At 41.7% G+C, this 27,949-nt stretch overlaps 2 protein-coding genes across 5 annotated transcripts; one reads left to right on the top strand and one right to left on the bottom strand.

The window, feature by feature from the left end:
- On the top strand, positions 1 to 27,949 carry LOC144710211 (protection of telomeres protein 1a-like). Of its 4 annotated transcripts, none has more exons than XM_078583913.1 (11): positions 1 to 160; positions 3,076 to 3,212; positions 3,974 to 4,163; positions 5,032 to 5,099; positions 5,275 to 5,363; positions 9,481 to 9,759; positions 18,347 to 18,423; positions 18,757 to 18,815; positions 19,197 to 19,349; positions 25,665 to 25,913; positions 26,933 to 27,949. In XM_078583913.1, exons 1-10 carry the CDS (start codon positions 34 to 36, stop codon positions 25,887 to 25,889), a joined length of 1,404 nt encoding a protein of 467 aa, XP_078440039.1. In that variant the 5' UTR covers positions 1 to 33; the 3' UTR covers positions 25,890 to 25,913; positions 26,933 to 27,949. The 4 variants fall into 4 exon arrangements, with proteins under 4 accessions (XP_078440039.1, XP_078440040.1, XP_078440038.1 ...); XM_078583915.1 differs by lacking the exon at positions 26,933 to 27,949 and adding an exon at positions 2,946 to 2,986 and having other exon boundaries at positions 23 to 160; positions 25,665 to 25,997; XM_078583914.1 differs by lacking the exon at positions 26,933 to 27,949 and having other exon boundaries at positions 18,763 to 18,815; positions 25,665 to 25,997.
- LOC144710212 (uncharacterized) lies at positions 13,579 to 14,855 on the bottom strand. Its single transcript, XM_078583916.1, has 2 exons — positions 14,293 to 14,855; positions 13,579 to 13,963 (listed from the first exon to the last, which is right to left on the bottom strand). Exons 1-2 carry the CDS (start codon positions 14,804 to 14,806, stop codon positions 13,935 to 13,937), a joined length of 543 nt encoding a protein of 180 aa, XP_078440042.1. The 5' UTR covers positions 14,807 to 14,855; the 3' UTR covers positions 13,579 to 13,934.

The raw sequence follows: 27,949 nt of genomic DNA, 5'->3' as shown, positions 1-27,949 counted from the left end.
TCGCCGATTTTGGAAGGGATCGGATCGGAGGAGATGGCGACGCAAGGGGATGACTACGTTTACCTACCTTTGGTCGACGCCAGGAAGGCGATCAACGTTAAGGTTAATCTCTTCGCCGTCGTCGTCGAGATCGGTGCCGCCAGCCTCAGCAAGGGAACCGGTGGGCTTATCTTTCGATCGTCTGCTTAAGTTTTCAAATTAAGCTCGATTATGCTCAGTTTTGATGTATTGTTGCTGAATTTAAAAGAAGCGTCTATCTTCATTCATTTTTTTTTAAATAAATTTTGTCAGTTTTATATCTTGTTGTTTGAAATTTTGCTCGATTTGATATCCTGTTGTTGCCTTTCAAAGAAGAGTCTTTCTTCGTTATTATTTGGAAAATTATTACGTTTTCTCTATTTGATATCTCGTTGTTTGAAATTTTTCTCAGTTTAAAGAAGAGTATTTCTTCATTATTTTTTTAATTTTTTTCTGTTTTATATCTTGTTTTTTGAATTGTGCTCAATTTTTTACCTTTAAAAGATGAGTCTTTCTTATTTATTTATTTTAAAAACAATTTCTCTATTTGATATCGTGTTGTTTGAAAATTTTCTCAATTTGATATCTTGTTGTCGCCCTTAAAGGAGGGCTTTCCTCATTCTTTTTTAAAAAAAAATGAATTTCTTCATTCTTTTTTTTTTTTAAAAATGAATTTCTCTTTTTGATATCTTGTAGATTGAAATTTTTCTGAATCTGGTATCTTGTGTTGCCTTTAAAAGATGAGCCTTTCCTCATTCTTTTTTTTTAAAATGTAAAATCTCTTCATTTGTTATCTTGTTGTTCAATTTTGATATCTTGTAGTTCGAAAATTTGCTCAATTTGATATCTTGTTGTTTCCTTTAAAAGATGAATATTTCCTCATTCTTTTTTTTTAGATAAAATTTCTCTATTTGATATCTTATTGTTTGAAATTTTCCTCAGTTTGACATTTTGTTGTTGACTTTAGAAGAGGAGCCTTTGCTTATTCTTTTCAATAAGTTTTATCATAGGGACCTACAATGAATATGGTGCTCGTCCTAGTAAAGTGATGATGATTTTTTTCCTTTTATCTTCTCAAGTTTTCTTTAGACCGTGAGCATCTAGATAATCCAAGTCTTTGGAATTATAGCAGTATTTGTGTAGCCAGAGATTTTGATTGAGAGTTGATCTTTTCTTGACAGGAAGCAGCCGTCTTATTCCAACAAAAAGATATTATGCATCTAGTCAAGTGATGATCTTGAAGCTATTATGTAGCCAAAATTTTTGATTGACTGTTGATTTCCTTTCTAGAGCAATCCGGCGTCTTAGTGTGACGAGAAGATATTATGGATCTGAAAAACTTGGGGGTCACTGATTTTGAACAACATTCCAATTTCCAAGGATCTCTGATCCATATTGATTATGTCAGTGTTTGCTGTCCTAGGACATTGTTGTCATCATCATCATCACAAGCTCACATGATGATGACAGTGACGCTTTCATCTTCCCCATCCTATTCAACTGATGACGACAACGATGCTCTGGTCAACATCATCGTGGCTCCGGCAGGTGACAAATATGTAGAGGATTCATCATTTTCATCTCGTAATATTGAACAATGACTAGAAGCTCGCAGTGGCCAGGGGAAGAGGGGATTTGTGCCTCCACCTTCGTTGTTATTGTCATCGTCATCCTCTGCCGCTAAGATGTCGATTCATCATCTTCATCCTAGTCGTTGGACAAGTGACAAAGAGACGATGGTGGAAACTCTTCATTGTATCATAGGTGGCTCTGTCATCTTGTGTACTCCGAGTAATGAATCTGCAATGACTGTACGACACAGCAGGATCACCTTCTATAATTCTTTCTAATGTACACTTACCTTTTATACCTTCATGGTAATTTTCACCTTTCCATCTGATTCCAACCACAGTGCCAAAGACATCTGTATCAGTTATTCGATAAGAACTGCATTTTTAGGTGTAGGAAAAGGACCTTAATCTTAGAAATGCACGTGGGGTCTGAAAACTATATCTTCATTGTAATTGCGGCCCGTATCTCAGTTGTGCATCCAGTTAGATGATAATAATTGTAATCCTGTCAGTAATTGAGATATCCTTCACTCTTTTTCCTGTGACCCCAGTCCCTCCTTCCTGTTAGGGTTTGGCCAGAATGTACATCACTTGTTCAAAGATCCCCCCACATGGAAAAAACTCAAAAAAAAAGACGACCAAGTGTACCACTTGATGAAGAGTTAAATAGTAGAAAACTCTAGAACACGAATAACCATGGTGACTAACAATTCCTCGAGGCAATCTTATGAGGGAGAAGAGCAGGCAGGTTCCGAAATGTGAAGCATTCTATTTCATTGAATTCTTGGCCAACTTCAGCTAGTAGGAAACTGTTCCTTCTTTTCTCTGCCCTTAAAAATCAGAAGCTATTTATACTGAATGTTGTGGAAGGGTTGATGAATCAATCTTGTATTCATTGCAGTGACATAGATGTTTTTGCTTTTGTGCGATATAACTATGAATCAACAAAAATCCATTAGTATTCTTTGTGAACTCAAATGCATGCGGTTCTCTTATTTATTTTCGTTTCAAATGATATTCACTGTTCCTCATTCAGTTCTGATTTCTACAATGCAATCTGGTTTCTCCTATTTGGTTGACAATAATTAGTTCACTTGTGTTTGTTTGAGCAAACACAAGTAGGGTCTATTTTTGTTGTATTCCTATTTTCCTTCTGAAAAAAGATTAGTATTCTTTTTACAATTACCTTTGAGTTCTCCGAATCTTCACCCTCATTCAATGGAACGGCAAGTAGGTGTCCTTCCAAAATGTTTGTATTTGCTTTATTTAAATGTACTAAGTTTCTTTCTCCTAACTAAGGATGTGAGATGAAATAGTTATTCTTTCTAATGTTTGATTACAATGCTGCCCCTTCAGGTGTTAATCAGTACTTTATCAGTTACGACTCGAACTTATTGGTATTAGGCTCTATGCTGTCTGTAAATCATTATTTACTTTGTTTAGCATAACATGTGGATAATTCTACTTGTCTCAATGTATATTGCAGATTATTTCCTGAAACTAAGGATAGTAGACCCGTCGTATATGGCACCAGGCCTTTCTGTCAGTTTCTTTGCCGGAAGCGCAGATAAACTACCTCATGTGATGTCCTCCGGGGACTTAATTTGCTTGCACAGAGTAACGGTTAGTAAATGGTTTCTAGGATATTTTCTTCATCTTTTAACTTCCAAATTTTCTGTCACTTTTGATTAGTAAAATTTTTATTGGCACCTCGTGATTTTTACATAAAAAATTTGGTGACATTCTACACCTTTTTGCTTCACTTTTTTACTCTTCTGGGACCTTTTTGCCAATATTTTATCGTGCCAATTTTTTTATGTAACTGTTTCTCATGAAAAAGAGCCAGAATATATCTAGCTTTTGTTGCTTTATTGTGCTGAAAGACACCCAATAGAAAAGTCCCGGCAAAAAAAAGATGAATTTGTCAGACATTCTGCATCTTACTCTTGAGTGATCTAAAGGATATGTAATGGTCATTGTAGGCAGGAGCTGAACATCGAGAATAGCTGATTATTTTTCATTTTCTTCAAGGGGCTTATGGAGATGCACGAAGTAGACATAATGCCTTCAAGAATAATGATGCATTGGCGCATTTTCTGGGCTTGTACTGTGTTGAACCAACAAAAAATACAAGCCAACTAAGAATATTTTTCGCAAGAAAATTGGGTGTTCATATCTGAATTATTTTGGAATGGTGGAGAGTGTAATTAAGTACAATGAATGCAGATGAACTATTTCTTATTAGGTTGTTTAGTAACATTGACTTGATGAATTTTGTATTATTATTTCGGTATTGTTAGGTATGTGAGATCCCTTTGGCAAAAACGATGTCTTAATTATTCTTCCACTATGGTTTCTAAAATCGATTGTTTTACCTCTCCTAGATCAAAGTGTTCGAAGGTGATGTGTACTGTGCTTTTGACAAGAGGTTCTCGTCCTTTGCTCTTTATAATGGAAAAGCTGGTTCGAGTTTCAACCCTTATCAAACTTCTCAAAAATTTCGTGCTGCGGGGCATAATATAGATCATATCAAGAAGCTTCAAACCTGGTTTCTTGATTATCATCACGATACAGGTCGGCTTTGAATTTATAACTCTATCAAACTATGAACTAGTCGTTTTATTTCTTTATCTAACTTCATCAGTGTGGATTATTTACTAAGCTACTTATATTTTATTGCTGTTTTCGTGTGAACAAGCCATTTATACTTTATTGACCTTTCTTCAGGACAATACTGTGTATCTGATAGATCGTACGAATATGAATGCCAAGAAAGTTGATAAGCAGCTTGATAATGTTGTAGGAAGTATCAATGTAACTCAATAAGGATGATAGCACAAGAATTGGCGAGTTCCCCTCCCTCGGTGGGGCTCCTCCTTCCTCAACGAGACGACTCCCACCCCACGTTGGAGTTCCTTCTCCTCAGGCAAGGCGGCTCCTGATCCTCGGTTGAGATCCTCCTCCTTCGGGCGGCTCCTCCTCCTGCGGCGAGCTCCTCCCTCCAGTCGGTTGGGCGAGATCCCACCCACCTTCTGGTCTTCCCGATTTGAACAAGTCGGGTACTCCTTCAAGAATTGGAAAAACATACCTGACCCTCCTGAGCGGGGTTTTTATTTATAGGGTAGAGGGGTCCTTTCCCCCCCTTGTTTACTAGTCTCGGTCAAAGGCCTGTTGACCGGATCTCAGCTTCCTTCTTCTTTGGTATTTCCGGGAATAGAACTTATCAGTATCATTAGGATATTTTCTCTGTTTTTAATCTTTTATTGGAATATGCCTTAAAATTGATATTTTTTAATTTCTGCCTCCCAAAAGGAGTTGTTCAACTCAAGAAATAGTGATACTCTACTCCATCTCATTTGTCTTGGTGTTCCATCACTCAGACGTTCATTTCATCGTTATTTATGCATTATCCAATTCATCATTCTTATTTTTGCACTTTCAGGTGCTAAAAATTATTCATTACAGATCAAGGAAGTAAAAGTTGACATGGATTTCGATCTGATATGTCGAGTAGGCTTTTAAATCCTCTATTATTTATCTTTTCTTATTTATGATGTTTGATATAATCTGACATTTGGATTTTCCGTGGAATGTTCAACTCGAATTTTTTATCCAGAGAATATTAACTTGTCGATTGCCGGGTAACATGGTGTAATGAAATGTCTTCTGCTGCCCTTTGTTGAAGGTTTTTCACGCATGTGAAATTGGTGAAGATTCGTGGATAGTCTATGTGTGGGATGGAAGTGATTGTCCTCCTTTGCCAGTTCAGACAGAGTTAAGTTTCTTATAGTTAACAGTTGGTTTATTTGCATTTATGCCACTGAATTTGATTTAACATCAATTGTGGTATTTATCTTAGCTAAAAGAATTTTCCGAATGTTTATTAAAGTAATTTATCATCCAGTGTGATGTTATTTCTGATGAGGAGAGTTAGCTTTATCGAAGGTTTGTCGATTTGTTCCTATAGTTTTTCAGAAGACAGCAAGGTTTATGGATCAATAATGTTTTCATTTATGTCCTGCGATTGAATTTTTTTCACCGCAATTTTGGTAATTATGTTAGCTTAAGTAATTTCTAAACATTATGCTGATTCATCATGAAATGATGTGTTATGATGGGTGAGAAGAGCTAACTGATACGATCCCTATAAGAGTTTATGAGAGGAGAAAGCGTCAAGGACTTAAAGGTAATGGGTCAGGTGGTGCTGACCTGGCACAAGTACTGTCGGTTCTTGGCTGGAAGTGTAGATTGGTAATAAAGAAAGAGCATAAATAAAGGAAAGGTGCGCAGTGTGACAGATTTGGGCTTTCCCGGAGGGGGAGATCTCTGTGGGAGCAGTGGCTGCATTTGGCTGCGGTGTTCGACGGGAGTCCTTGGTCTCTGAGAAGCTTGAAGACGAAGTCAAGGAGGTTCTTGTTCGAAAGATCAGAGTAGAGAGAGGCTCCCACTGTAAGTACAAATCTAACTTGATTCTTACCATATGATACATCTTTGTATCATTGGTATCAGAGCTCGATCATGGCAATCATGATGTTGAAAGAAGTAGAAGCAAGACTGGAGGCAAAGGAGGCAAGATTGCTGACATCAGGAAGAACTTGATGCAGACATGGGAATTGACAGAATCGTTGCATGATGAAATGCGTCACTTTGGAGAAGATAATCAAGCAACGCTAGAGAGAATGATGCAGAACATCGCTGCACACTTTGACGGTCTTGATCAGGGAGAAAGCTCAACAGCAAGATAAATTGGAGCAGAGGTCAGACGTCACAAAAAATTAAAGGAGAAAATACATGGGGAAAATGCTGCGATCAAGATAGGGGACAAGATTAATACAGCTACGATGGTCATTAAGAACAAACTAGAAGCATTTACAGTCTGGGGAAAGATGTCAAAGGGTGAATCAGAAGTATGGAGAGATATTTCGAAGGATTTGAAGGGAGATATCGAAGCTGAACTGTCACCAGAGACATTCACAGGATTAATGAAGTTAATGGACGCCGCACTCAAAGCGGAGAAGATACTTCGGGCCATTTATCGATCCTGTCATGTAGAATTCATGAAGGGTGAAAAGATGTTGTATGGAAGCATTAAGCCATCTGGACTGGCTGGACATTGGAGACCACTGCAGGGCTCAAGTACCTCAACAACGCCAGGAAGGTATCAGAACCAAGAGCACCTTACTGAGGGCTCGAAAGAGGCAAAAGAGCTCAAGACAGATCAAGGAAATGGTAATCCCACACCAATTAAGAAAAGATATTACTCACCGGCGAGGAATTCAATCAAAGAAGAGAGAAGGGATTATGTTACCAGTGCAATTACAAATTTGGTCTAGGTCATAGATGGAAGAAGATCCTCCAGTTCTTGATTGTAAGTGAAGAAAGGGAGAAGGCCGGACCATACATGGCTGAAACCTTGGAAGCAGAAGAGGAAGATATTCCACCGGAGGCACAGTTATCATCAACACATGTTTCTCTCAAATCTATGCTAGGATGGACCAACCCAAGATCCATCAAGCTTAAATGAGAATTGCGGGGGAAGGAAATCACAGTGTTAATCGACATTGGGGCTTCTCACAATTTCCTGTGAGCAGGGCTTGTGGAGGAATTTCAGTTCAGAAGTGATGCATTTGTACTGTTCGAGGTTACCTTGGGCAATGGTGAGGCCAATAAAGGTCAAGGATTACGTGTGGGAGATAAATATTCAATTCAAGGTATTGAACTGATTATTGATTTCATACCATTTAAGTTGGGAGGTATTTACATGATACTAGGGATGACGTGGTTCTTTGGGATGGACTCACATCCATTGGGGGCGGCACATTCTTAAGTTCAGGAGAAGAGGTGGTTATCCTAAAAGGGGAGCAGAGTTTGTCCAGGACAGATGAATATGAACTCAGTTTCTGATGATTGAATTATATCATTTAGACAAGAGTATTAATCTACCATTGTCATTACAGGGGAAGGCCTCAGGGAAGAATTTCCCAAGGTCTTTGCACCATTGTCAGAATTACCACCTGCAAGGTTGAGCCATCCAGCTGCTTCTGCAGGCACAGCCTGTCAACCTGAGGCCTTATGAATATTTCTATACACAGAAGGACAAGATTGACAAACTTGTTAGTGAGCTCTTGAAGTCGGAATTCATCAGGCCATCCATAGCCCTTTCACGAGTCCAGTTTTTCTGGTTAAGAAAAAGGCGCAGGATGGAGATTCTGTGTTGATTATAGCACTAAACAAGATAACCGTACTCAAGCATAACCCAATTCCCGTGATAGAATAATTGTTGGACAAGCTACACGGTGCATCTATATTCTCGAAGCTAGATCTAAAATGGGGGTATCATCAGATGAGGATGATGGAAGAAGATACCTCTGAAGGGCATTACGAGTTCAGAATAATGCCTCTGGGGCTTATGAATGCCCCAACAATGTTTCAATCATTGATAAATCACTGTTTTCATTCCTTCCTCAGATAGTTTTTATTAGTATTCTTTGATGATATTTTGGTTTGCAGTCGATCAATGGAGGATCTTGAGAAGCACCTGCAGCAGGTCTTTCACGTTCTTGCTGAAAATGATCTTCCTGTTAACCTCCAATAGTGTCAAATTGCATGTGTACTGTTGGAATTTTTGGGACACTGGATTTCTCATCAAGGGGTAATGGCTGACAAGATCAAGGTGGACGGCGATGTTGAGTTGGCCAGCTCCTCAGAGTCTTAGACAGTTGCGTGGGTTTTTGAGACTAACCTGTAACTACCGAATGTTTGACAAAGACTTTTCTTCGAAGGCTGCACCACTGACAGCGGTTCTAAAGAAGGATGCGTTCGCCAGGAATGTTGACGCCCAGTCGGCATTTGGGATACTTAAAAAGGCCACGAGCTCCACCCCAGTACTTGCACTACCAACTTTCAGATTGCCCGTTGTTATTGAAATTGATGCATCTGGTATTGGCATAGGGGCTGTCCTCATGCAGAATGGGCGATTCATCGTCTATTAAAGTTAAGCTCTCCTATAAAGAAGTCAGGTTAATCAGCCTATGAACGGGAGTTAATGGCCATTGTGCTGTCAGTATAAAAATGGTGTCACTACTTAACGCACATGCCTTTCATTATCTGCACTGACCACGACAGCCTTAAGTATTTGTGTCCGAAGCAGATACAAGAACCATATAGCGAATGGGCCTAGAAACTACTGGGCTTCAATTTTGATTGTCTCTGATCAGGTGGATCTGCAGAAGGTTTGGTCCACAATCAGGGGCAATGAGATCAATTGCCTATCTTGATTGAGCCAGGTAAATTGATCATGATACGGGATCATCAGTCGATGAGATCCTTAATCAGATCCTCAGATCGGATCACCAGTCTGTGGGTCCAACTGAGAGGTAAAACCTTAGAGAAATGAGGAAAAACAGAATCGATTTTGATGGCTGTAGTTTTCTTCCTTTGTCACCTGGCAGCTCTCCATTGTTGCATGACAGTGCTATCTCCATGTGGCAGTGTTGTTGACATATGGCTACTCTCCATTGGATGAAAGGTGGACTTCCCTTGTAATCTGCTGATGGATTGATTATCCTTGATGAAATTACTGTGGGGATCAGATCGCCCCATTGGCATGATCAATATCTAGCCTATCTGATTGATCAGTTCTACCTTTTGATTGACGGATTACTCAGTTTTTTTTTTTTTTGATTACTCAGCTGACGATCAAAGGGGATCTGATCATGATCAGATCTCAGAACCTTAGGATAAGGGGCGCTAAAAGGGTTTGCCATAAGATGGATGGAGAGGGAGGGAGGGAGGGAGATTTTGATCTTCATATCTCTAAGCCTCAATATCTTGCATATTTGTATTATAGTTGAGTTAATGTTGGTTGACATTGAGTTCTGATGGATCACAGCCTAGACGCCGAAGCAGACAATCCCATCCCCTTGTGTCTGGAACATTCACCACTGCCAAAAGACACGCTAATCAGATTTCCTCATGTGGGGACTGTGCTCCGAATTATTGTCGGAAAATCCTTCAAGGAGATCCAACAATCTATCAGCGGCGGCCGCTGGTTTAAATTCCGCAAGATAATCTGCGTGAACGAGTTTGGGATATGGAAGGGCATGCTTCAGAGCTGGAGCAAAGTCTCTGTTCTCTCTGATGATGATGAAGCTGTGCTTCTTCGGGAGAGGTATTGTTTTCTGTCAACCTAAAGGGTATTTTTGTCGTTCTGTCCTTGAGTAGGGGTGGTTTTCTACAAAAGTTAATCTTTGTGTTCTTGTTGATCTAATTGACTTATTTACTTTTTCTCTGTGAAATTGAGAACATGTTTAAACTTGACCATGGGATAAAAAAATTAATAAGAATATCAATTCCTAGGTTTTTTCTCGAGCTCCAATGGCAAAGGGCTCCTCCTATAGCCTTGCCATCCTCTCTCTTTACCAGCATCTCCAAAAGACGACACTTTCCTTCTCTTTGTGTCAGAAAAATCGCTCCACTAAATCCAATGCAAATATTTGTGCGCTAATTGATCTAAGTGACCTATTTACTCACGCTCTAAGAAATCAATGACATATTAAAACTTAATGATCAGTCATGGTACACTTTTTTGGGCTCTTCTCAATTTATTATTATTTACAAACAATTATCCCACCAGGTGAACTTTTTGGGTTCGCGGTCCTTGATGAATATGATGAATCGTCATCATTAGCTTTCGTATGCCGGTGCAATGGCAATGACAAATATTCAACATTATCATCATACTGGATTCAGACACATTACCATGACCATGATGAGGAGAGGACTAATTTATTTTTAATACAAAAGTTTTTCCCTCTTTTTAGCACACCTCTTACAGATGATGAGAGGCTGATGATGATTCATCATTTATCTCAGTGGTATGATTATGATGATTTTATCCTTGTCATCATAATTTGTACAAGCCTAGGATGATGACAACAATGACAATATCACCCTCCAACTCCTTATGTCACTCCTTTTTGTAAATTCTTGAGAGAGATGAGGAAATGATGAGAAGAAGAGGAGAGGAACACCAGAAAATAGGGCACAAAAAGGTTGGAATCTCCATTACTAATCCTTTGCCCTTTTTATACAAATATGCACTGAGGAGAGAGAGAAAAACAGTCCCTCCAATGGTCATATTTTTGAAAAATATGACCGTTGGGACCTATCACATCCAGCTGCCCTTTTTTGCAACTGGATGTCCAACGACAAGTTTTCCAGCCGTTGGAGTCTGGGCCTGATGTAAATCAGGCCCAGTATATATTAGGTCCTTAGTGGACCTAATATATGGCCCTAATGGGCCCCTCACTATTGGGCCCTTAATGGGCCCTTAGTGGGCTCTTAATGGGCCCTTAACGGGCCCGTATTTAGATTATTTTAGTTAGGTTTTTTATTCATTTTCCTAGGGTTATTCTATTACATGTACATGGCCTTTGGCCCATAAGTCAGTCCAATCTGCCCTAAATGGGCCGTGATGATCTAACACCCCTCCTCAAGTTGGGTATAGATGTTGATCATGCCAAACTTGGACACCAATGCCTGAAACTGTGGGCCTGGGATGCCCTTCGTGAAGATGTCCGCAGCTTGCTCCAAAGTGGGGACGTATTGCGGAATGATGAATCCTTCATCGATGCTCTGCTTGATGTAATGTCTCGCCACCCGTGCATGCTTTGTACGTTCACGTTGAACTGGATTCTTGGCCATTGCAATGGCCGACTTGCTGTCTGAATGCAAGATCATCCCTTTGCCGTTATATAGATGAAGATCCTTTAAAATACCTTTAAGCCACATGCCTTCACAGACTCCCTTCTTCAAGGCACGGAGCTCAGCTTCAGCACTTGAGAGGGAGACTTCCTTCTGCTTCTTACTGCGCCAAGTGACGAGATTACCGCCAAGGAAGCTACAGTATCCAGACGTCGATCGACTGTCCTCAAAGGAACCTGCATAATCAGAGTCAGTATAAAGAATTACACTAGGCTCACCTCCTGTCCTGAAAAACAGCCCTTGTCCGATGGAACCCCTCAGATATGCAAGAACTCGATCAGCTGCTCCTTGATGAGACTCTCGTGGGTCGTTCATGAATTGGCTTAGAGAGTTCACAGCAAACGCTATGTCTGGTCTTGTATGGTTGAGATAGAGGAGTTTGCCTATGAGTCTCTGAAATGAGGTCTTGTCCACTGGGGCATCCTTTTCGTGTTGTTCTGCCTTCAATTTCACATTTGTGTCTACTGGAGTAGCGGCTGGACGGCAGTCCAGTTTCCCGGTTTCCTTCAATAAATCGAGAATGTACTTATGCTGAGAAAGTACAATTCCAGATCTTGAATATGCAACTTCAATCCCTAGAAAGTAGGTTAGAAGACCAAGAGCTTTGATATCAAATGATGAAGAAAGATGCCTTTCAAGATTCTGAATTTCTTCATTGTCGTTTCCAGTGATGATAATGTCATCTACGTATACTATTAAGATTGACACCTTACCTTCCTTACCATGCTTTATAAAGAGGGTATGATCACCCTCACTTTGAAAGTATCCAGCTGCCAACATTGCTTTAGAAAACTTGCCGAACCAGGCCCTGGGGGACTGTTTGAGTCCATACAAGGACTTTCTGAGGTGACATACATCACCCAAATTTTTACTCAAACAATATCCAGGGGGTGGAGCCATATATACCTCCTCTTCTAGCTCTCCATGTAGAAAGGCATTCTTCACATCATATTGGTACAACTTCCATTCAAATATCGCTGCAAGAGCAATCAGAATTCTGACTGTATTTAGCTTCGCTACTGGGGCAAATGTCTCATTGTAGTCAATTCCATATGACTGCGTATATCCTTGGGCCACCAATCTGGCTTTATGTCTGGCGATTGATCCATCTGAATGGTATTTGATGGTGAACACCCATCTGCTGCCGACTACCTTCTTTTCAACTGGGAGTGGGCCCACTTCCCAAGTACCATTTCTTTCTAGCGCTTCCATTTCTTCATCCATTGCTCTCTTCCACTCAGTAGATGACATAGCTTCTCTGACATTCTTTGGGACAGATACAGTCATCACAGCCTGGACAACTTGTTTATATTCTGGAGATATCCGGGTATATGAGACGTAATTACTTACTGGGTAGAGCTTGGTCTTCGTACACTTTCGAGCTCCTTTACTGATAGCAATTGACCATCCATTGTTACTTGGATTACTTTCTCCTGCTGGTAGTAGTTCTTCATTTGGAGCTTCTTCTAGTGCATGAGGCTCCTCCTCCTCAACAGGACTCGGAGCAGCACTAACCTCAGGTTCCTGTTCACTGTCTCTAAGTTCAGAAGGTCTGCTGAGTTCTCCACCATCGGCTTCCACCTCACTGGACTCCAAATAGATATCTGATCGATCTGTCTCGTCATGGAACATTCTGATTTCATCAAATTTCACGTCTGCAGCAACAAAGAACTTCCTTGATTCGGGATGATAACACCTGTATCCCTTCTGCGTGGTGGAATAACCTAGGAACACACACTTCACTGCCCTATGGTCCAATTTTCCTGCATTATGAACATGAACATATACTACACAGCCAAATACTTTGGCCGGCAGGTTAGTCCTTAACGATATATGTGGAAATTCAGAGGATAAAAGATCAATCGGGGCCTTAAGATCTAATGTTTTCGATGCTGTTCTATTAATGAGATGTGTGGCTGTTGCCACTGCTTCAGTCCAATAATGCTTGGGGCAGTTTCCTTGGAATAGGAGTGCCCTGGCAGACATAATATGGCCAATTTTCCTCTCAGCAAGACCATTTTGCTGGGGGGTATTGACACATGATGATTGATGGATTATCCCCTTTTCTTCCATATACTTGTTTACTTCTCCACAGAAATATTCTTTAGCATTATCAGATCTGAAGCGTTTGATCCGTCTACTGAATTGGTTATGGATCATTTCACAGAACAATATGATAACAGATGGGATTTCTGCTTTTGATTTCAATAGATATACACCCATGTATATCTAGAGAAGTCATCTACGAATAAGATGAACCATCTCTGATGTGCCAAGCCAGATATGGAGCAGGGGCCCCATACATCACTATGAACACATTCGAATGCCGAGGAGGCCCTATGATTCGTACTTGGATATGATGACCTCTTATGTTTAGCAAATTGGCAGCTTTCACAATTAAGATGTTCAAAAATAATCCCCTTAAATAACTGTGGGTGTAATTGTTTCAAAACATGAAATGAGGGGTGTCCTAGTCTCCTATGGAGAAGCGTGACCCGTTCTTCAGTCTGGGCAGCGTGGATCACTTTCTGCTCCCCATCTTCCCTTAGTACATCCAGCAAGAGAAGTCCCCCTCTCCTGCTAACAGACGAAATCTTCTGCCCGGTGTTCTTTATACAGAGAAAGCAGGAGTCAGAATCCAAGATAAATCGCCACCCAGTCTCATCTACCAGCTGAATTAAGGACAAAAGATTTGCCTTTAATTCAGGTACATGAAGTACCCCTTTCAACATATTTCCTTTAATCATAATTGTCCCTCTTCCTTCTACTTTTAAGATCCCTCCATTAGCAGTGAAAACTCTGAGGTTGTTTGTTTCAAGCTCATAGGTTTGAAACAATGATCTGTGGGGTGACATATGGTCTGTCGCCCCTGAATCTAAGACCCAAGATACCGAAATCGGTGTAATATTCTTAAAGGTGGTAAATGCAAAGTGCTTACCTGACTGTGCGAAAGATGTGGAGTTGATTTTCTGAAGGATCTTGTTCATCTCAGATTGTATAATCTTCTGAATGTCGCTTCCTGCATCGTCCTTCTCGGTGGCGGGTGGTTTTCCCCCTTCACTGGCCATGTAGGCCTTCTTCTGCTGACCTGGATTCCAGGTCCCCTTTCGGATTTGTTCTTCTTTCCATGCCAATCTCCTACAGTCCCTTTTAATGTGTCCGGGCTTCCTGTAATATCCACAGATTAGTTCTGAGGTACTACCTTCTTTCGGTGTGGCCTTGGAATGTTGAGGAACTGAAGATGGTGCCACTGAGGAGGTCTGATTGCTCTGAGGTTCCTTCTTGGCCAAGTGAGCTGCTGCAGTAGGAGTGGAGGCTTCGCCTCCTTTGGTGCCAATTTTCTTTCGGCTCTCTGCCCCCTGAAGTTCTGAAATCGCTTCTGCTAAGGTGGGAAATTTTTCCCTGTGCAGCAGCTGGCTTCGGAGGGTCTCATACTCAGAGTTGAGCCCCATCAAGAATTGAAGAGTCCTGAACTTGATCTCACGAATGTAAGAGGGAGAATTTTTGTCACCAGTGGGCCAAAGGAGATCCAGCTCTCTCCAAATTGCTTTGATTAATTGCAGAGTAAGAGGATATTGACATACTTCCCTGCTTCAACTTTCGCTCTTGCTCTCGGAGATCGTAAACTCGGAAGTCACTGTGCATTTCTGCACAGGACTTGTTAATTTCTTGCCACAGATCTCGAACACAGCCGATCAGAATGTAGTCATCCTTCTGTTCTTCTTCCATGTTCTTGATCATCCAGTTCATGATGAGAGCTTCTTCAGACTCCCAGACTTCAATCCCAGCTCTGTCTTCTGACGGAGCTTCCTCAGTTAGATGCCTCCCAAGGTATGCCGCCTTGAGAGTCCTTTGAGCCATGGTGATCCACTTCTGGCCGTTGAGGCCGTTGTACTTCATGTCCAGGTCAGGCAGGACAGGCCTGGTCTGGACTGATGCAGTGACGAGGGCAGTGGCTGGGGCAGCTGGAGTGGCTGGAGCAGCAACTGGTGTTGCAGCAGCCAGAGAAGACAATTCCTCAGATTCTTTTTCTGCCTTTGCAGCCATCCTGGTTCTGGATTTACCCATAATCTTATGGAATAAATCCTTACCAGAAACTGACGCTTTGCTGCAGCTGATGCACACACCCCAGAGATGCAGAGAACTGCTGAGGTAGCCACCAACAAATAGGACTTCACAGAGTTTGAGGAGAACCCCCAAATTCAGGACTTCAAATATCCTGCTTCTTGACAGAAGACAGGAAACTAATCACTGCTGCAGAAGGAGGATTCAACTCAGAGAGATACAGAATCTTCTGAGGAGAAAACTCCAAAAAATCAATGCTTCAAATGGGTACTGGTCGAGCCTGCTCTGATACCATGTAAATTCTTGAGAGAGATGAGGAAATGATGAGAAGAAGAGGAGAGGAACACCAGAAAATAGGGCACAAAAAGGTTGGAATCTCCATTACTAATCCTTTGCCCTTTTTATACAAATATGCACTGAGGAGAGAGAGAAAAACAGTCCCTCCAATGGTCATATTTTTGAAAAATATGACCGTTGGGACCTATCACATCCAGCTGCCCTTTTTTGCAACTGGATGTCCAACGACAAGTTTTCCAGCCGTTGGAGTCTGGGCCTGATGTAAATCAGGCCCAGTATATATTAGGTCCTTAGTGGACCTAATATATGGCCCTAATGGGCCCCTCACTATTGGGCCCTTAATGGGCCCTTAGTGGGCTCTTAATGGGCCCTTAACGGGCCCTTATTTAGATTATTTTAGTTAGGTTTTTTATTCATTTTCCTAGGGTTATTCTATTACATGTACATGGCCTTTGGCCCATAAGTCAGTCCAATCTGCCCTAAATGGGCCGTGATGATCTAACACTTTTTAATACCATTTACGTTAAACTTAAGAAGAAGCTATTTGAACCTCATCTTGACTGGGATCATGTACTCTGATATTATCATATCATTGGATCTAACTTTTTTTGTAAATATGTTTATCTATTTAAATATAAAGGGAATGATCACCCAGAATTGATGATCCATCTGATACTAAATAGATAAAAATACATGTCATAAAGACGGTCGAAATCGCCCCCCCATTCATGTCCTTTTAAACCAGCATGCAACATGACCCTCTACTTCATGAATGACACCATCTATTAAAACTATCCTCCCCATGAAAAAGATCTCATTACGATGTACAAAAAATATCTCAAGCCAGATGGCCTTCCCCACGAGGCCTCTCCTGAATGCTCCACCAGGAGAGAGGCCCAGAAGTAATGTGCATCCCTGAAGTCTTCTGGCTGTCCCAAACCTCCTAAGCAAATGGACACCAAAAGAAGGGATGAGAGCAATCTTTTATGCCATTTGTGCACAGAACACACTCGGTCAGGGTGTCCAAGGGTATCCTCTTCCTTAGGGGAACCTTCCGCTTCCATATGAGCCTGCATGTAAGGATGGCTGCCAGCTCTTCCGTAGTTTGATCGTCCCTGAGCTTTGCATCCTGCACCCCCTGCTGATAGGTTCGACATGGTTGAGAATTTTGCATAACCAAAAATCCTCCACCCACTGGTCCGACAGAGGGCCCTCAAAGATCAGATTCCACATACCATCCCAACTATCCCTCCTGTGGCCCTTGGGTATCGTGTGAGGGGAAAAAGCTTCAGAAACTCTTCTCATAGGATGTCCCTAGCCGACCAATCTTTTTGCCAATAATGGAATAGTGAACCATCCCCTATTTTGGGGAACTCTTGGAGTTGGGGGAAGACCTGCCTCAGACCCTGCCAAAACCTCTGACCATATCCATCCTCCTCTCCTAGTTTAATGGCCTGCCATAGGTGTCCCTCAGGACTTTCAAGGTCATATCCTTTCCAGAACTCACAATTTTGTTCATCCACTTTGTCAGAAGTGACAGGTTCATTGTTTGTAACTGCAGAACCCCATCCGCCTAGGTTCATAAGTCTGCTAATCAAATCCCAAGAGACCAACACCATCCCCCTGCCCTTTGCAGACGCTAAATGTTTTCGGAAAAACCTTCGCATCAAACCTCCCAGCCACTTTCTGACTCCCGTTGGTAGCTTAAAGACTGCGAGAAAGAATTCAGTAATCACAGAGAGCAGCGATTGCTGTAGAACCAGATTCCCCCTCGACAGGACCCTAGCCTGCCACCCTCCCGCTTCCTTTACACCTTGATCACTGGTTGCCAATCTATGCTGGAAGCCGGACTTCGTTAATGGTAGGCCTAAATAGCAGATTGGCACTGTCCCAATTGGCATTCCCAAGGCCTCTGAACATTGAACCCTCTCCTGTGATAGCCGAAACCCCACGAAAGCTGATTTTGCATGGTTAATTCAGAGATGAAAAATCTTTAAGTATGTCACTTCCTCCATGGAGCCCTCCATAAAAAATCTAATGTTGTCAGCATATTGCAGTAATGGGATACCCTCTAGGACTCCTGTCCAGGGTAATACAACACCTGACCCAGACCACCCATTCAGCGGAAAATCCCCTTGTTATGGAGAGCCACATCAAATCCCTGTCAAGGGAGTCATAAGCTTTTGCAAAATCTCCCTTCCACATGGTTAGTATCTCCCGTGCCACGACAACACTATCCATCAATTGTCTACAAGGGCGAAGGCTGATGGGAGATGTCCATCTAAATCTCCAATCACCCTCCTAAACCTGTTTGCTAAAATCTTTGCAATGCTGAGGTATATATACACCAAAATCTTTTGGTGTATACGTTTGTCTCATTTATTTATGATTTCATGTAGTAAGTTTTTATTTATGAATTATAGTTATTGACAAACTAGCAGTGTGAGTTACTCTGACAATACACTCGATCATTCTGCAGCCATATGCAAAACCTGCTATCCAAACAACTATCTTTTTGATCTATAGATTAATCTGGAAAGTAGTGATCCAAAACAGATTTGACCAAAATTTTCACTGCATGTCATTTTTTTTATTACTTGGTGAATTTTTTTGTGTACTGGGCAATGTAGGAATTATAATGAACGGATCGCATCTCATCTACTGCGTAGACCAATGTCTTGCTTTCCTCGCCCATCTGACATTACAGGTAATTAATGGTGATTCTGATATGTAGCTTGTCAACTACCAATGGAAACTTTTCTATAATGTCTATTTTATGCCTTTCCTTGCTTCTTTTCATATAGACCAGATAGAGAACTTGATTCATCCCCTTCGATAGGATAATTTAAAACCCATGGTTTATGTGGTGGATGACAATTGCTAATCACTTTTAGCATGCTATACATGATTTAATTTTTAAGTTTTCATCTTAATTCTCAAGATATGAAAAGGGAAAAAGGTATAATTTGTTCGTCTGATTCATCTGATTTTGATTTTGTTACACTCTGATTCTTGATTTCTGGTTTCTTTTGTGTCCCAGAGACAGATTACTCTGATTTGGTGAATGCTACCTTGATGGATTCCCTCACATATTCGGAGGTCTTAATCCCCCTCCACAGTTCCACCTCCATTAATTGTCTCCTAATACCATTATTAATTTCTTTTTAAAAAAAAACATTATTAATATTTTAAAAGTATACCTGTTCATAAGCTATAATTTTAGTTTAAGAGTATCCTTGTGTCAAAATGAAATAAAAAATAATATCATGCTAATTAATTTTTTTCTTTTGTTTTGAAACGAAGATACTCCAAAACTAAACAGAAAAAAATTGATCACTTTTTCTAATTAGCAATTCCCTCGCTCTATTGTTGGGTTTCTCTAAATTTGAACATTTGGCTCATCATAATTCAAACGATCTGAAATGTCCTTGTCTCTATTTTCTTTATAGTAAAATTATTGAAAAATAATTATGATGACAGGTGACGCATAAATGCAAGTGTGTGGTGCGCGTTGTGGCTGCCTGCCCGTGGCAGGCCAAAGACTTCATCTCGATTCGAGGACAGTACAGGGTAAGACTTACACTGGAGGACCCCACTGCAAGGATACATGCATACATCTGCAATGAAGATGGGGTTAGTCCAATCGATTAATGATATTTTTTCATTGTGTCTTACATCTGTAAATGATATTGATTTCACATGAACATTACGCCAATGTGCTTTAGTTCCACAGAGAATAACTTTCCTTGATTATCTGCTCGGTGACATTTGACATTATCATCATCCTTTAATGATTGTTTTAGATCTAGTTTAAGCATGCATATTTTGTTTACACGTTGTCATGATGGTGCTCATTGATGAGTGATTATGTTCATCAGCTTCATAAGTCTGTTCAAAAATCTCAACAGCTGTAAATGATAATGATTTTATACAAGCATGCTAACGATGTGATTTAATTCCGTAGACTCTCACTCTTCTTGATTATCTGCCCAAAGTGATTGACTTTGAAATGAAAACATGGGATAACTGAGATGGCATTCTTTTTTCCCATCTGATGATTTAATTTTGAGATCTATTTGAAGTATGCATTTTTCGCTATAAATACTGTCATGATCATGCTCATCATCTTCATCAGCATGATCATGGACCTTAAACTAAATGGAGTATCTTGGCCACGATTACTCCATGGCTTTGAACTGTTGCTTATCATTACCCATTGTTTTTAGTCGTATTATCTATGATACTGTGCCTTCATGTCCCAGAATTTTGTGGCCATAATTAGAAACATCATGATCGCATGATACTTAATTCAGGAAATCATTATTTTGATCTATGTTCAGCTTGCTTATATTTACATGCTCACTCTTATTGATCAGTTGATCATATCTATCATCTAATTGACCATGATCATATGCTTCAAGATGAACCTTATCCTCATTATTTCCCTCCTTTTCTATGCCTTCTGATCTCATTATACTATCTTATGCTAGTTTCATGGTCATGTGGATATCAGTTGATATTCTTTAACTGAATCCACATTTATGGAATATGAAGAAACCCAGACGAGGAGGATGGATTTGAGAGAAGAACTGGAAAAATTCTCATTAACCTTCTAGGTTTCAATAACAGGAGTACATATATGGAGAGTGTGAGAGAGAGAAAGCAAAACAGGGGTACAAAGGGAAAGCTAACAGAAACAACATATTCAACAGTCCCCCTCAAACTGGTGAGTGGATATCATCCATTCCCAGTTTGCCGCACAACTCTTGGAAACGCGGAGCAGACAAGCCTTTGGTAAATATATCAGCTTTCTGCTGGGCAGAGGGAACATATGATTTGCAAAATTTTCCGGACTCAAGCTTCTCTTTGATGAAGTGATGATCCACTTCGACATGTTTAGTCTGATCATGTTGTACCGGATCTTGGGCTATGTTGATAGCCGACTTGTTATCACAAAACAATTGAGTAGATTGATCACACGACAACTTCAACTCTGTGAGGAGATTGGTGATCCACAATGCCTCACAAATGCCATGTGCCAAGGCACGAAACTCGGCTTCAGCACTAGAGCGAGAGACAACAGGTTGTTTCTTGCTCCGCCATGTGATAATATTCCCCCCAAGGAAGGTGCAGTAGCCAGTGGTGGAGCGGCGGTCAACATGAGAGCCAGCGTAATCCGCATCAGTATAGACACCTAACCGAAGGCCATCTTTGCGCTTGAATTGGAGACCAAGACCAACGGTACCTTTGAGATAACGAAGTACACGGTTGACTGTATGCATATGAGAGGCCTTCGGAGAATGCATAAATTGACTTAAGACGCCAAAAGCATAAGTAATGTCAGGACGTGTATGAGTGAGATAAAGCAGCTTCCCGACCAAGCGTTGATACCGTCCTTGATCAACTGCCTCCTCGTGTTCCCCCAGAGAGAGCCGATGGTTCACCTCGATGGGAGTAGGAAGAGGTTGGGAGTCCGTCTTTCCAAGCTCATGAAGAAGATCAGTAATATATTTCCGTTGGCAAAGGAAAATCCCAGTCAAAGAGTAGGCGATCTCAATGCCAAGAAAGTACCAGAGTACACCAAGATATTTAATGTCAAACTCACCAGCAAGATAAGTCACCAATTGAGCGGTAGCCTGCGAATCACTTCCGGTAATAATAATATCATCTACGTACACAAGAAGGATGGTGACTCCCCCGGACGTGGAATGACGGTAGAAAAGTGTATGATCACCATTGCACTGAGAGTAGCCAAATAAGGTCATAGAGTGCGTAAAACGACCAAACCAAGCCCGAGGAGATTGCTTTAAGCCATAAAGTGCCTTCTTGAGACGGCACACCAAGGGAAGAGTCAAAGGGGGAGTCACATAACCAGGAGGCAAGGCCATATAAACTTCCTCATGGAAATCACCATGAAGAAAGGCGTTCTTGACGTCGAATTGTTGAAGAGGCCAGTTGTGATGAGCCGCAAGGTCGAGAAGAAGACGAACCGTGTTCATCTTAGCCACAGGAGCAAATGTCTCCGGATAATCAACACCGAATTGTTGAGTATTGCCCTTAGCCACAAGGCGTGCCTTGTACCTCTCAAGAGTGCCATCAGACTGATATTTGATGGTGTAGACCCATCGACAGCCAACGAGGTGCTTGCCAGACGGTAAAGACACCAGATCCCATGTCTGATTCTTATCCAAGGCAGCTAATTCCTCGTCCATAGCTAATTCTTATCCCAGACTGATATGTGGTGCCATCAAATTTAGAGGGAGGAACCAAAGGAGGAGGAGTTGAAGATGGTCCAGGGAGTGGAGATAAGGAGAAAGATGGATGGGGTACAAGGAAATCCAGGGAGTCAGCACACGGAGAAGAGGAAGGAGAGGAAGACGAAGAAGAAAGATAAAAAGGGGTGGATTCGTCAAAGGTGACATCTTTACTGACAATGAAGTGATTAGTAGAAGGATGGTAGCACTTATACCCTTTTTGATGAGAGGAGTAACCCACGAAGACACATTTGAGCGCCTAGCGTCAAGCTTGTCCCGAATAGGGTGACGATTAGGGACGTAGCAGGCGCACCTTAAGATCCGGGGAAGGAGGTTAGTTTTCAAGGAAACCATAGGGTAGGCGTGATGGAGGGCATCAATAGGGAAAACATGGGAGACGGTTGATGAGATGGACGGCAGTGAGAGAGGCCTCGCCCCAGAAAAATTTAGGCATATTCATGTGAAGAAGAAGGGAACGAGTGGTGTCAAATATGTGTTGAAATTTTCGTTCCGCAAGTCCATTCTGTTGAGGAGTGTATGGACAAGAGGTTTCATGAACGATGCCATGGGAGGTGAAGAAGTTGTAGAGGGTGGAATTAACGTAATCACGGGCATTAGTACTTAGCAAATTGAGTTTGGATTAAAGCGTGGAATGAGATGAGAGTTTGGGAAAGGTCGAATTTATTTTTGAGAAGATATGCCCATGTAATGCGAGTAAAATCATCCAAAAAAATCACCAAATAGCGTGCACCCGAAACACTTGGAACAGGAGCAGGCCCCCATAGATCACTGTGAATGAGAGCGAAAGGAGACGTCGAACGTGAAGACGAATCTGAGGAAGGATATGTGGTGCGAGTGTGTTTAGCTAACCGACATGGTTCACAAACAAATCCGTCCACAGGATGTCCATGAAATAAACGAGGAAACATAAGTTTCAAGGTAGAAAAAGAAGGATGGCCCAAGCGACGGTGAAGAAGCCAAAGAGGATCCGACGCCGCCGTGGAGAGAGCTACGTCGAGAGTAGGGGCCGAAGGAGAGGCGGGTGGAGGACAATTGAGAATGTAGAGGCCACCGTGCCCTTCAGTAAGTGTAGTTGTCTGCCCCGACACCTTATCACGATAAACACAGGAATTAGGAGTAAAAAGGATGGCTTGACCAAGATCTCGGACAAGGTGATAAAGGGATAAAAGATTTAGGGTAAGAAGAGGAACATGAAGGACATGGTTAAGGGTAAGGGTGGAGGACAATTGGACACTTCCCACACCGGCCACAAGGAGTGCCCCGGATGCAGTACGGACGTGATGAGGACGAAGAGGAGTGTAGGTAAGAAAACACTGAGAGAGAGGAGTCATGTGGGCGGTGGCGCCAGAATCAACGATCCACTGTACAGTGGGAGAAAAAGGTGTACCTTGATGAACGGGGGAAGTAGAGTCCATCAACTTGGATTGAAGAAGCTGGCGAAGTTGATCGATTTCGTCATGACGAAGCTGGGCGACCTTTGAAGATGTGGCGATAGCAGTTGGTGGAGCAGGTGGTTGAGGTATCTCGCGAATTGATGCAGGAAGAGTCATAAGCTGCCCGGAGGGATGTGGAAGATGAGTCACCCAGTGGCTTTGATGGGCATTCTTCCGTTGAAGCTTGTAACATATCTCCTTGGTATGGCCTTTCTTTTTGCAATAATTGCAGAAAATAGAGGAGTCACCAGGAGAAGCATGGCCTGGAGATGCCGAGTGCTGGAACGGGGAGTTCATGTTCGGTGACGACACCTTAGGAGAGGACATATGCGGCAGCACCGCTGGGACGGATGTATGTCGAGAGCTCACGAGCTGTTGAGCAGCCATTGCCGAGGGTGGTTCGGAATGGAAGATGCCGAGGCGAGTTTCCTCCATCTGAACCTCCACCAGTGCTTCCGTCAGGGTAGGAGCCTTCTCCCGATGAAGTAACTGGCCACCCAAAGACTCGTATTCGGGATTCAGTCCCATGAGGAATTTGAAGACTCGAAGCTGGAGAACATATCCACGGTCAACCGAATGAGGGTCGGGGGGCATATAGTGGTCCAACTCAGCCCAAAGGGACGACAACTCCAAATGATAGGCCCGAACAGAGCGTGGACCCTGGGTCAGGTTCGTAGAGCGAGTAACAAGGTCATAGATAATGGCCAAGTTGTTCCACTTCGAGTGGGATTCTTGAGCGGCGTCCCAGATCTCCTTGGCGGAGTTGAAGGATAGGAATTCTGCAGCATAGGTTGGACTGATACTGTCAAGCAACCACCGTTGAACTACACCTTCAACATCGAGCCAGTGCTCATAGTGAGACGCAGTGGGAGACGGCGGATCTTCCACAAGGTGCTTCATGAGTTTCCCTTTCAAGGTAATTTGGACATATTGACGCCATTGAAGAAGATTCAACCCAGTGAATCGGAATTCAGACGGCATACGTGGCAGGGAATAATGCCAAGAGGTCAACTCAGATGAGTGAGGAGGCAGCCCTGGTGGCATAGTGGCAGCGGAGGTAGTAGAGTCAGAAGATGCCATAAGTTGACGTCGATGAGATACTCCGATTTTAGATGGTGGAATCCCGACAGCAGATCAACTTCAAGAGACGGACCTAGCTCAATGAGTTTTTTTTTTCTTCCCAGAAGATCACAGATCTTGGGATGAAGAAACAGACCTAGCTCAATGAAATTTTTCTTCCCTTTTTTTTTTTTTTTGAGATGGAGCTAGGTCGAGCAATGGAAATGGCGGCCGACGGAGCAACGGAAATGGCGGAGCTAGGTCGAGCTAGATCGTGGCGGGCTGCCGACGAAGCTAGGTCAAGCTAGGTCGAGCTAGGTCATGGCGGAGCTAGGTCGTGGTCGAGCTAGGAGAAAGTCTCCTTTCTCCTGGTGAGGCAAAGTTCGCCGACAACAAGCTTGACGCTGAGAAACGGGGCTAGGTCGAGCTTATGGTCGCCGACAACGAGCTGAGAAATCGACGACGAGCTGACGAGCAGACGCTGAGAAATCGAGACTTTGAATCAACAAAGTTCGATCAGCAAGGTCGTAGAGCTTGTGGCTCTGATACCATGAAGAAACCCAGACGAGGAGGATGGGTTTGAGAGAAGAACTGGAAAAATTCTCATTAACCTTCTAGGTTCAATAACAGGAGTACATATATGGAGAGTGTGTGAGAGAGAAAGCAAAACCGGGGTACAAAGGGAAAGCTAACAGAAACAACATATTCAACAGAATACGTCTCATTTAATTAATAAATTTGATGAATTTTGTACATTCCATTTCATCCCTGATAAAATGCTTACCAAGAAATTCGTGGCATGATGATGATCACGCAATCCTAAGCATCATTGTCATCATGAAGTTCATCATCATGATGATCAAGTGATCAAAGTAGGTGAAATCCATCAGGGATGATGATCGACATGCTACTTCTTTATGTTGTCACCATCTTCATTACCCACGTCTTTTATGCCATCTGATCTCATAATACTATCTTCTGTAATCACCTGGATCATTGTAATCTTCTCCCACTGTAACACTTTTTATGGAACACATCGTCGGTAACATTACAATTTTGTGTATTTTGTTTCTTACGTTTAATCCATGATATAAAGGGAATGAAATATTTTGTTGCATGATGATGAATTATCATCAGGAAGTTCATCATGATGATGATCAAGATGGTTGTGACCGAATCAGGTGAAATTTTTTGGGGACGATCCGGCGGTGGAGAATCTGGAGAAGAAGATGAGGAAGCTTCTGGGAATCACCCAAGAACACGGCTCTCGGAAACTGGGTGGAGCTGAGTTGACAACACGACACCCTCCGTGGGTTACTGTTTGCTTAAAATCTTACTCCATTGATGTTGACCGTCCTTGGAACAGCAGGAGATATCGGATCTTCGCCACGAGGCTGCTTGGCTGACGACGGTATCTGATCATCATCTCGGTGCGTATTTAATTATCTTTTTTTTTATTTTGTTCTTTAAAAGAATCGTAAATTGTCAGTTATTTAAAATGCCAAGTTTCTCTACCTTTTATGTCATTCTAGATTAATTGTAAGATTTCAGAGCATTCTTTGCCTTAGTCAAATGAAAAACTACTCAATGAGAAAAAGAGAGATCAAGTTTTTTATTCCAAAAATGCCCTTGAACTGTATAGCTTATCCCTGCTCAAGGGACCAGTATCTCTCTATTCTTCTACTTTTGCTACAAGTGTTATGCAATGGACAATAACAGTTCGTACGAAGAACTTGGTTGTTATTGGGATCTCCCCAGCCTCATTCCAAAAATTTGGATGAGAGGAGAGAGGCTATAGTTCTGTAGTCTCAACAATAGTGTAATTTACATTATAGTCAGAGACAGACATAACGCTGAAATCAGAAAATATATTCATCCTCTATTCTCCCCTTCGCCAACCCAACCTAAGAAAAGGGTTGAGTGAAGTTAAAGAAATCTTTAATTTTGGCCTTTTTAAATATTTCTGTTTGGAGAGAAGACAGCTCAGCAGATTGCTGATGCATCAGCATTTGATTGAACGGAAGCGTGAGAACGCGTCATTGAATCTGGACCGTCCATCTATCCTTTCATGTCCTCCTGTATAATCACTCTTTATCTCAGCAAACAAGAGGAAGAAGTCGAAGCTTTATCAAATTCCTAACAGCCGTCGATTGGCCTTCGCCATCACTACACCTTGACCGTCGATTTCCACTATCCCTGCGGCCTATTTTCTCTTTGTATCTTATCTACTAATCACCGTCCGATACAACCTTCCATCCTTTAATCTCAGCCATTGATTTCAATTCAAAACAGCTTGCCCTGGTCATCATCTTCTTCCCCAAATCCTCCAAATTTTAATCAACCGCCAAGTGGCTCAAAGCTCCATGTATTTAAGCCTCTCGCTTACGCTGCCCTTCAGTCTGCCTAATTGTCGCATCTTCTCTGAGCTGCCCTCAATTTCTGATCACAGGGAAAAATACAGTAGGCTTCCCGATCTCCTGCAGCAATCTGTCATTATTTCATTGGATGATGGAGCTGAAAGCGCATATGTTTTTTATTTTACCATTATTCTTTTTCTGTACTTTTTCGACAATGACATGTGACACAATGCGAGCCACTGATAGAGGATGAAGCAGGAGCATCTTAGCCAGTCATTACATTTGATACGAGCTAACGATGAAAACCCTAAAAGTGAGGTAGCAGTGTTAACGAGTATGAGAAAATATGAATCTTTAGTTTAAATTAATGGCTAGGAATTGTGAAACGTCAGGGCTTGATATCTGAGCTGAAATTTTGGGGAAGCTTTGTCTTTGTATCCTCTATCTATCAGTATGTTAGATCATTAAATTGAACCCCAATATTTTTAAAAAATATCTTTGAGCAGGCTGACTCCTAGAAAGGTAGATTGAAAGAGATTGAGGTATTTAAAGGTCGATTAGGGTTTCTTGGTTTATTGATTTCTTGGAGAAGGTCAACAGAGAAGACCAGAGAGTGATCTGCATCATGAAATCACTATGATCTTGACGAAACATAAGGATCTAAGGTTAGTCTCTTGCCTTGCATTGCCATTATTTTTTGAAGCGGTTGTGATTGTGATGATGTTGAGGGTGTGTAATTGTGATGATGGATGATGATGGATTGGAATGGAGAAATGAGGAAGCTGATATGGATTACTTCCCTATCATCCATTTAAATTGTAAAGCCTAAATCACTACCTTCCTCTTCTTCCCTTCTTACTCATCTCCTACATCCACCATCTTTCGCTTATGTCTTGGCCTATCATACCCCATCAATTCCATTAATCTTATTCGTGACATGCTACCTGCTTCTCGTCTAGCATACCCTCACGCCCTAGTTAAATACTTTGTATCTCCTCTCTTATCTCACCATTCCCATTGCATTACTATATCTTATCATATATGTATCCTTTCTCGTCCTACCCAAATCCTTATCTAGAGATAATTAAATCCCTAAGATCCATTCTCTA

This window comes from Wolffia australiana, chromosome 12 (assembly GCF_029677425.1).
Source record: "Wolffia australiana isolate 7733 chromosome 12, ASM2967742v1".
NCBI classification, from domain to species: Eukaryota; Viridiplantae; Streptophyta; class Magnoliopsida; order Alismatales; family Araceae; genus Wolffia; species Wolffia australiana.
The sequence above is the reverse complement of the archived record's forward strand: the minus strand, read 5'-3'. Positions and strand labels throughout refer to the sequence as shown.